The sequence below is a fragment of the Malus sylvestris genome, chromosome 7 (genome assembly GCF_916048215.2).
Source record: "Malus sylvestris chromosome 7, drMalSylv7.2, whole genome shotgun sequence".
NCBI lineage: Eukaryota > Viridiplantae > Streptophyta > Magnoliopsida > Rosales > Rosaceae > Malus > Malus sylvestris.
In genome coordinates, this window is record NC_062266.1 from 20,147,859 (window position 1) to 20,157,437 (window position 9,579).

The window sequence follows — 9,579 nt, forward strand, 5'->3', positions numbered from 1 at the left end:
CTGAGGGGTAAAATATTTGGGCAAAGTTATAGTGAACATGTCATGATAATTTGGTATCAAACTTATCATCTATGAGAATCAAACCTTTTTTTTTTTTTGGTAAAACCTCAAAGTCAATCACACTCCAACATTGTTATCATGAGAAGTGACAATGAGGTAGCTTTATTAAAAAAGAAGAAATTAAAATCAATTAAGGAGGACACAAAGCCTAACCCTGACCATAAATAGCAGCCATAATAAACAAATCCTCAGACAAACAATACAAGATATAACAAGGCCAACAAAAGATAAGCTATCTAAAGTGGTAGTGCGGAAGCTCTGGATAATCACAATGATGATACGACAATATGGAATTAGGAGGAGAATCCCACCAAACAAGACTAGTATAAGAGAAACTGTGATTTGCAAGGGCATCAAAGACTTGATTACCTTCCTTATAAATGTGAGAAAACTGAAAATGTTGGAAAAATTAATATTATTATTATTATTATATTAAATTTATTAATTGAATAGAAATTACATGTGATGCTTTTTGGTGGAAATATATGTATGTCCTAACGAAGAGTTACGACTTTTGCCTCTTTATGAATGGTCGCATGCATTCCAAAAAGGTATCTCAAATTCTATATATAGGGAAGCCTTCTATAATCATTAAAAAAAATCATTATTTTTTATAATCATACATAGAGTGCACTATATATTAGAGTCTCATTGAGTGCATATGAGAAAATTTTCAATGCAATAGTGGTATTCCTATTTAGGATTGCTCTTGTGCGAACTCGCTTAACTTCGGAGTTCCGATGGAACCCGAAGCCAGTGAGCTTCCAAAAGGCATCGTGCTAGGTAGATATGAGAATATACATATAAAGCTTATAGGATCCATTCCCCTGGGCGATGTGGGATGTCACAATCCACCCCTCTTAGGGGCTCGACGTCCTCGTCGGCACACTTCCGCCCAGGGATTGGCTCTAATACCAAATTGTCACATCCCGGCTCGGGCCCCCACCACATCCCCGGCTCGACTCCGCTATAACATGATATTGTCCGCTTTGGGCCCCGACCACGCCCTCACGGTTTTGTTTTTGGGAACTCACACGAGAACTTCCTAGTGAGTCACCCAACATGGGATTGCTCTCGCACAAGCTCGCTTAACTTCGAAGTTCCGATGGAACCCGAAGCAGTGAGCTCCCAAAAAGCCTCGTGCTAGGTAAAGATGAGAATATACATATAAGGCTTACATGATCCATTTCCCTGGATAGTGAGCTCCCAAAAAGCCTCGTGCTAGGTAGAGATGAGAATATACATATAAGGCTTACATGATCCACTCCCCTGGACGATGTGGGATGTCATAATGGAGTCGGTTGGTGAGATTCGAAATTGGGGTGAGGAGAAAGAAGATGTGGGGTCTATGGTGAAAGAAAAGGAAGGAAAAAAAGAAAAAAGAGGGAGAGAAGAAGATGTGGTTGAGGTCTGGGGTGAAAGAAAAGAAGAAATAAACATGGACAAAAAAGAAAGAAAAGAAGAAGTTGTATTTCTGAACCCCAGAAATTGAAACCGAACCATAGGATTTCGGTTTAATTTGGTTTTTTTTCAATTCTATTTGATTTTTTTTCGGTTTCAATTTAGTGTTTGGTTCGGCTTTTTTCGGTTTTCGGTTTTTCGAACCCCACCATATTCCTATTCACCTGTAAGTGAGAGGTTTTAGATTTGATTCTCGCCAAATGCGAATTTGAACCACATTACAGCTAGCCCATTTTGAGTCTTAGCCCACTCCCCTCACCCTCTAGTATTAATAATATCGTTTATTAAAATAAATAAATAAAGTAAACATGTTGTATATACATTGTCCAATGAACGGCTGGATCGATTTGGTTTAATTGATGTATGAATTATCTGGGCAATGTCAACGGTTGAGTCTAACAAAAAAGACAACGTATTTAATACGTTGAAGAAGATACAAATTGTAGAGAATGTAGACATCTTTGTATTTGCCGTCCTTGAAAATGTATATTATACACAAAATACATTGTATCAATTTTCTTTTGGCAACTCTGGACCTCACTGATCCAATTGTCTTCTGACAGAAACCATGGGAAAATCGGCCAAGAAAAGTACACTATTTTCCTATTCAACTTTCTCAGAAACCAAACAAGAAGTCAACCAAATCCAAACTTTAACTGAGCGAAGAGTACGAGGTTGCACTCCTGCCCTTTCGTTCTAAAAACTCATAAACAGACATTTAACAGGCTTTGAGGACTCCGAAACATCATAAGTGTTGACATGCATTTCAAACGTACTAATTAATCAGCTGCATTATCTCTAATCCAACCTATAATTTCCTTAAACAAAAATTTAAAAAAAAAAATCACACTCTATTTTCCAATTGCTTTCAGGGTTTTCTAACTTCATCCCATGGAAGATTGCTTGTCATCATCTAAGGTAATCCTGATTCCCATCTTTTCACATCACTCTAACAGGTTTTTTTTCAATTTATTGTTTCTTAAAATATTTCGTTTTTAGTATTTAGTTTTAGTCTCGTTCATTTTCCAAGAAAACAAATAGAGGGATGGATTAAAATCTGAAAGCCAACTCAAATTTAACAGATTTCTGATAGAAGCTTGTGATTTTTTTTTTTTTTGGTGAACAAATTTTAGTTCTTTTTATTGGTGCATGGATTTTAAATCCTAACAATTGTAAGAAAAATGTTGAAAACATTACTTGCTGCTGCAACATGCAGAAGTCTCAAAAGGTGGTTGGATTTGAAGGTCCATACCGGCTGCTATATTGTTCGAGCAAGGGTGACAAAGCAGGAGTGATGCGCGAGCTAGAGAAAGGGGTGGAGCCGGATTTAGCTGACTATGATAAGAGAACAGCTCTTCACTTGGCATCCTGTGAAGGCTGCACTGAGATTGTTGTTCTTCTTCTTCAGAAAGGTGCTGATGTGAACTCCACAGATCGCTGGGGCCGCACTGTAAGTTCAACCGTGTTCTTGCCATTGATGTGCGAATTTTTTCTATTTGTCTCATAAGAAGTACTGAAGCATTTTCTACGACATAGGATCACCATATATACATATATATATAGATTGTCACAATTTGTTTTGTTAAGACTGTATGATCAAAATAAAGGAACAAAGAATATGATCATAAGAAAATTATATTTTCTCCTTGCGGATGTTGCAAATATCTATTTATGGTTTTTCCCTTGTAACATAATCTCTCTGTTGTCCAATTAATACCAATGGGTTGAGGCAGTTGCTGATATGAGTGATCTTTTGCAGCCACTATCTGATGCTCGAAGCTTCAGTCACGAGGCGATTTGCAAGATATTGGAGGCTAAGGGTGGAATAGATCCAGTAATTAACTTTCCTAATTCATACACTTATCTTGTCAAGATTAACAGATGACCAACTTCTTTGTTTTGTAGTCTGCAAACTGCATTTCTTTTGAAATTATTAATATATAGGCATTCTTACATATTGAATATAAGAACTTATTGGAAAATGTTTATATCTTAAAGGTAGGGCTTGATTCCCAGCTTCCATGCTATGAACTTGATCACAGAGAGGTGAACATGGATGAAGCAGCACTTATTGGAGAGGTAAATTTTGTTAATTCTATTTCTTCTGGCAGTAATCAATTTGAATCGACTTCAGCGCATTTTCGGTTCTAACTTTGTTCAATAGGGATATATATGTGAAACATCTAACCTCTGGACCTACGCATTCTTGGTTTTATATCCCGTTCGCAATACTGCATTTACTTGAATTACATAGCAATGCAGGGATCATATGGTGAGATTTATTTAGTGAGGTGGCGCGGTACAGAAGTTGCTGCTAAAACAATCCGCTCGTCCATTGCTTCCAATCCAATAGTGAAGTGAGTTTCTCTATTTATGCATATCTTTGATCTGATGGTTTGTTGTCATCTTGTAGATGCCAGAATTAATAGATCAGTTAAAGTAAAAATAAGTCATCCATAAGCTTATAATGAGTATAAATTCGATACAAAGCTTCAGAGAGTTGTAAGTTTCTCTTTTTCTTTATTTTTCGATTCAAGAAAGTTGAAATAACTTTTCTAAATGCAGGAATATCTTTATGAAGGAACTCGCTTTGTGGCAAAAGTTGCGCCACCCTAATATCGTGCAATTCCTTGGTGTTTTGAAGCACCCTGACCGCTTGATCTTCCTTACCGAGTATCTTTGCAATGTTAGTAATTCAATCTTTTAACTTCTTTCCTTTGAAATTCATGTTCATGTTTCTTACACCAATGTGAATGCACCAGGGAAGTTTGCATGATATATTGAAGAGAAAAGGAAGACTTGATCTACAAACTGTAGTTTCTTTTGCTCTAGATATCGCCAGGTCCGCGTTTATATACTACTGATATGTGCTTCTGTAATATAATTTTCCATCTCGTACTGTGATTCACCAGTGTTGATGTAATATAAGTGATTGTGGAAGCCTGTTGAGTATATAATGCGTACTTACACTGAGTAACTTTGCATCACAGAGGCATGAATTATCTCCATCAGCATAAACCGCGCCCTATAATTCATCGGGATTTGACACCAAGGTACAGCTCGAAAAAATTGTAAATGCATTTTTGTCAAAATACACGACTTTCAGCTTAGCACAGCTCTACGGATTTTGTTCTGCTAATTCTTTTTCTTTGTTCTATAGAAATGTTTTACAAGATGAAGCCGGGCGCCTCAAGGTCACGGATTTTGGCTTAAGTAAAATTGCACAGGAAAATGATGTATCGGGTTATAAAATGACTGGAAGAACAGGTTCATGTAAGACACGTCTTTTTGCTCAAAATCAAGTATCCCTAGATATTTTGGTACTTGTTCTGATCTGCTCTAATCATATTTGCTAGATCGTTATATGGCACCTGAGGTTTATCGTCGAGAATCATATGGAACAAGTATTGATATCTTCTCGTTCGCTCTCATAGTACATGAGGTGAGCTTATAAACTTGTGTCTCAAGTAAGCCTTTCTAACAAACACGAACGTTATTTCTGGTATATCGAGGTTGCCCTTTCAGAATGTCATACACAATTATGTTTTTTTTGTTATAGATGTTTCTCGGAGGACCACCTAATCTGGCAGAGGATCCAGAAAAAATTGCAGACAAGCGCGCATATGAGGATTCTCGACCACCTCTCTACTCTTATTTGTACCCCGAACCAATCAGGACGTGAGTGTTCTTGGACTAGTTGAATATTTCGCCATAGCAGATTCTTTAACAACCATTAGAATAAAATTTACAGATATAAACTTGTATAGTTTCTGGTGCTGAGAAAATGCAGTTAAAAAGTATGTCTGCATGTACAAATTGTTCGCTTAAGAACTCATTGCTCTCGAATTTGTTTCCAAACTTGCATCTAAAACTAAACTCATTCCACCAATGCAAGCAAGATTTAGCAACTAAACCTAGTAAGTTTAGGGCTCTTTCGGTATTGTCGTGCTTTTAAAAAAAAAAAATTGCTTCTGCTATTGTATGAGGATAATCAACTATGAAATTAAGCGTTTTAATTGTATAATGAAGGCTTCTGAAAGAATGCTGGCACCAGAATCCAGATTGCCGGCCGACGTTTGAAGAGATTATTGTGAAGCTGGAGGAGATTCAGGATAAGTTAAAGAACAAGAGGAAAATGGGTACGTGTAGCGGTGTTTGTGTCATTTCCTAAAGGATCTATGGAAGTCTTATACATGTCAAGAAAGCTCATCCTTCTTTTTTGTGTGTGTATGTATATGCAAGTGGTATTTTCTGTATAAACTTGTTTACGAGATTAGTAGCTACCATTTTTAATGTTTTGGTTAATATTGGTTGGAACCAGGTTTTCTGTATAAACTTACCTTTCCAAACTCTTTCAAATAGTACCGAACATTATATTATATAATTTGTGTTTGAAGGCAATCAACGATTCGTCTGGGTGGTGTAGTCGGTTATCACGCTAGTCTCACACACTAGAGGTCCCCGGTTCGAACCCGGGCTCAGACATTTATATTATTTATTTATTTTTTGTTTATTGGAAAGTTTTAAGATGAATTGAAATTCATAGGCTTCTATATGGACGAAAGTAACCCTCAGTCTAACAAAATAATTGATAAAGCTGGCAGTTGAGAGACGTCGACACAAATTGAAAATTTACAGGTGCCCAGAACCAAATTGAAAGTTTAGAGGACAAAATGAAATAGGCCTGTATGTCAATTTCTTCATGTGATGTGATCTATCAAAACTTGCAACGAGGTTAAAGAACTTATTTCTTTCCTTCATCATTTATAGTGGATTGGGAGGCCAACTATCTACATACAACAACAACAAAACATAATCTCACTAAGTGTGGTCGGCTATACGAATCCTACAACGCCATGGCACTCGGTTTTGTGTCATGTTTTCAAAAAAGAAGAAGAGCCAAAGTATGACATGATGATATATATATATATACACATATGAAACATAATCTTGTGCTGGAACAGACATGACAAAACTAATAAGGTTCCCTGGTTCTCATAATTTCTATATTTACAAATTTCAACCTCAAGGCTCAATCACCGTATAGATGATGTAAAGTGCAAGAAAGTCGTAGGTCTGCAGACTCGCGGAGTTATGTTTCGGTGCCTGTATAACGTTTGTGAAGATAATTGCAGCTGACTTTCTGATCCATCTAAGACTTAAGGCCTAGGCTGCCCATTTTGAAACTGCTGCTCAGACTGGATCCTTCCTTTTGCAGCAAGCCGTGCGCGGATTAATTTTTCGCTTGCAAGGGCCTCCTGTACGTTGTTTCGAACTGAGTTGCAAAGGTCGTCAAGGGCAAGCATGGGAAATGGCTCCTCAATCAGAACACCCACCTGCAGAATTTGGAAAATGAACACGGGTGGCATTAGTATTCCATTTCAGGTGGAAATGCTGTCGGAAGTTTAGGGTAGTATACCCATACAAGTGATCAGGCAGAGGCAACTCATATCACAGTAGCAGATACGATTCTTTCGAATATTCTGCCATCAGCATTCAAGAATCCAGTTCATTAACCTTTTTGGAGAATGAAACAGTACAAGACTAGATATTACTTTTAGAATTCCACAATTTGCTTCAAACAATTCTCGTCATCCTAGACATGTATTACAGCAGTAAAAGCTGGTGTTCCAGAATGAAACATATATGAAGTAATGATTGATAGTTTCAGAGTGAAAGTGCGATCCCGGATGTGCCTTTCTATTGGTCTAATACAAGATTAAAAGACTAAGGTCACAGGAAATCTGTTTGAGACCTCAGTTACAGTCTCATCAAAACCATTGTCGGACACCATTGGTCCCATTCTGTTTATACGAAGAATGACTTTTCTAATCATATTAAAGGAAGAAATATGAACTATGCAGCACTGAAAAGGGAACATAATATAGCAGGGAGAGAAGGGAACACACTTGTTCGATACAGAACAGTGAAGCTGCACTGATGAAAGTAGCGGGAACCACAATCCAGTGGCAATCATCCCATAGGATAATAGGTAGAGTGAGATGCCAGAGGACTAGAAACCTTGAGGTCAAGCGCGTATAAGACAGAGGGATGGGAGTACCAATTAGCTGTTCACATATGCCAATTCCTTCATGGAAACAAGAGATCTTTGATTGCTGCATAATGATAAGGTAAGATACTGATTAAGTTTCTTCATCGGTAAAAATATTGATTTACACCTGCCAATTGTTTACTGTAAATTTATTCAAGAAACTATGTCACTAGTAATTTTGATTGAACTTATGCACCAGAAGGATCATGAGAAAAAAAAAAAAAAAAACATATCAAGTAAAATAGTAATCTGAGACTGCCTTATTAATCAAGGGAAGGGATTACCAACATAATTCTCCTCGATTCCTCCAACTTTAGCAATTGGAGGCTCCGGGAGATGAACTGAATAATGCAGCCGGGTCGATGTTTTGAGTTCAAAACTACTAGCAGATCATCAACTTCAAGCAAATTTTGGAGGTCTCGTGCAATATCTGAGCCATAAATGACATGACACTGCACTTAAAAGTTAACCTCTATCAAATGATTGCGTTACCAATATCAATCTTAACAAAGAACAGCTTCAAAGAATGAACAAGAAACAGAATCATGTTTTTCTTCTGCTTGGAAAAATCAACGAAACAAAAGGTAAGGCTCTAGCTCATGTTATAGTTAACTGTGCATTTCTTTACCGATTGCACATTCACATTGGGATTACTTTTCAATGATCAATTTCGTGTGCTTTCATCTTTTTCTCAGTAATTTACAGCCTATTAAAAGTATAATACAACCAAATAGAATAGAATAAGGCATGCAAAGCTTCTAACAAGACTACATTTCAAATCCGAAAGCCACAAACCTTCAGCGCAACAGGGAAGGCCACAATATACTGCAAAAGTGCCTTCTTGAGCTGTGCATCACCCGAAGTCTCAACACTAGAAATGATCTGCCTCGCGAAATCATTAGCCCCTGCAATCACCTCAGTCCAAGCCTTCCTCCCTTCTTCAAACCTCGAATACGAAGCCTCTGTCCTGAACACCAGCAACAGCGCCAATGCCGGCGCTGTGAGCTGGTATGGCAAAGATGAGGACCTCAACAACGGGAAAATTCCCGGAAGCAAATCCAACGCAACTGCTGTATTATAGCTAGCAATCACCACAGCTACCAAAGTAAAAGCAATCACCGGCGGTATCAAAGACAAGATGACTCTTGACGAAAGGCTTGAGAGCAAGTGCCGGAGATGGCGGTAGGAGCTTCTGTGATGCATCCATTTCTCATGGTCATAAAGTGTTCTGTGCTGTCTCATTCCACGCTCTTGCGTGCGGTCTGACCAGTCGGGTATGATTCGCAGTATTGAGATTAGGGTTTGGACCGGAGAGGAAGATGATGGCGGTGAAGGGTTTGGGTTTGGGGATTGTGAGCAGAGGAGCTTGAACTTGAGGGTTTTTGGTCCGGAGGGAAGGTTTGGAAATTGTAATGTGGGAAAGTGTTGGGGGTGGACAAGTTGGAAGAGAGTGAGATTTTGGGGGAGAGTTTGATGGGGTTTCTGGATTGTGTCAGCATTTGGAGGAGCTAGGGTTTGGAGGGAGAGGGAAGAAGGAAGGAGCATGTTAGGGTTTCACAGGGAGGGAGTTTTAGTTGGAGAGGGAGGGAGGGAGTGGATGAGTTAGTTAAATAACGGTTATGTGTGAAGGAGGTTTTTACACATTTTCAAATTTTAGTTGGACTAAAAATTTGATGCTTTTAGTTAGGAAGGGGGGATGCTGGTGGGACTCAAGAAGGGTGACAGGCTCATCTGCACCGTCCATCAAATTGCCACAGCAATTAGCTTATTAAAAAATTTGAAAATATGTTTGGTAAAATTAAAAAAAAAAAAGTGCTTATTTAAAAAATTACTATCAATGATAATAGAAAAGTACAGAAAAACAGAAACAAGATTTACCATGCTTCTAACAAAATTGTTTTATTTTTTCAAAGTGGCCATTTTCGTTAACCTACCTCAAGTTGGACAAAACTTCAAACGACTAGCAGAAACCCCTAGCAGAAAACCCTTCCGCCGTCGGCCTCCAG

General features: G+C 38.1%; 2 protein-coding genes and 1 non-coding gene across 4 annotated transcripts; 2 read left to right on the plus strand and 1 right to left on the minus strand.

Annotated features, from left to right (window-relative positions):
- Positions 1 to 2,157: 2,157 nt before the first annotated feature.
- LOC126629599 (integrin-linked protein kinase 1-like) lies at positions 2,158 to 5,914 on the plus strand. 2 transcript variants are annotated; one of them, XM_050299676.1, is made up of 13 exons: positions 2,158 to 2,293; positions 2,394 to 2,439; positions 2,738 to 2,971; positions 3,281 to 3,355; positions 3,520 to 3,600; positions 3,784 to 3,878; positions 4,087 to 4,207; positions 4,284 to 4,363; positions 4,512 to 4,574; positions 4,682 to 4,794; positions 4,878 to 4,963; positions 5,081 to 5,199; positions 5,551 to 5,914. In XM_050299676.1, exons 2-13 carry the CDS (start codon positions 2,413 to 2,415, stop codon positions 5,690 to 5,692), a joined length of 1,236 nt encoding a protein of 411 aa, XP_050155633.1. In that variant the 5' UTR covers positions 2,158 to 2,293; positions 2,394 to 2,412; the 3' UTR covers positions 5,693 to 5,914. The 2 variants fall into 2 exon arrangements, with proteins under 2 accessions (XP_050155633.1, XP_050155634.1); XM_050299677.1 differs by having other exon boundaries at positions 2,177 to 2,195.
- An 18-nt stretch (positions 5,915 to 5,932) lies between these two features.
- On the plus strand, positions 5,933 to 6,006 carry TRNAV-CAC (transfer RNA valine (anticodon CAC)). The gene has a single exon. It is a non-coding gene; the product is annotated as a tRNA-Val (tRNA).
- Positions 6,007 to 6,422: 416 nt separating this feature from the next.
- On the minus strand, positions 6,423 to 9,180 carry LOC126627942 (UPF0187 protein At3g61320, chloroplastic-like). The gene is made up of 4 exons (XM_050297512.1): positions 8,369 to 9,180; positions 7,858 to 8,025; positions 7,431 to 7,637; positions 6,423 to 6,857 (listed from the first exon to the last, which is right to left on the minus strand). Exons 1-4 carry the CDS (start codon positions 9,116 to 9,118, stop codon positions 6,681 to 6,683), a joined length of 1,302 nt encoding a protein of 433 aa, XP_050153469.1. The 5' UTR covers positions 9,119 to 9,180; the 3' UTR covers positions 6,423 to 6,680.
- Positions 9,181 to 9,579: the final 399 nt, after the last annotated feature.

Coding starts and splice junctions, on each gene's coding strand:
- LOC126627942 (XM_050297512.1), bottom strand. CDS start 9,118: ATGCTCCTTCCTTCTTCCCTCTCCCTCCAAACCCTAGCTCCTCCAAAT. Junction 8,026..8,368: donor CCTTCCCTGTTGCGCTGAAG/GTTTGTGGCTTT, acceptor TTTTAAGTGCAG/TGTCATGTCATTTATGGCTC. Junction 6,858..7,430: donor CACTGTTCTGTATCGAACAA/GTGTGTTCCCTT, acceptor CAAATTCTGCAG/GTGGGTGTTCTGATTGAGGA.
- LOC126629599 (XM_050299676.1), top strand. CDS start 2,413: ATGGAAGATTGCTTGTCATCATCTAAG. Junction 2,440..2,737: donor ATTGCTTGTCATCATCTAAG/GTAATCCTGATT, acceptor TGCAACATGCAG/AAGTCTCAAAAGGTGGTTGG. Junction 3,356..3,519: donor CTAAGGGTGGAATAGATCCA/GTAATTAACTTT, acceptor TATATCTTAAAG/GTAGGGCTTGATTCCCAGCT.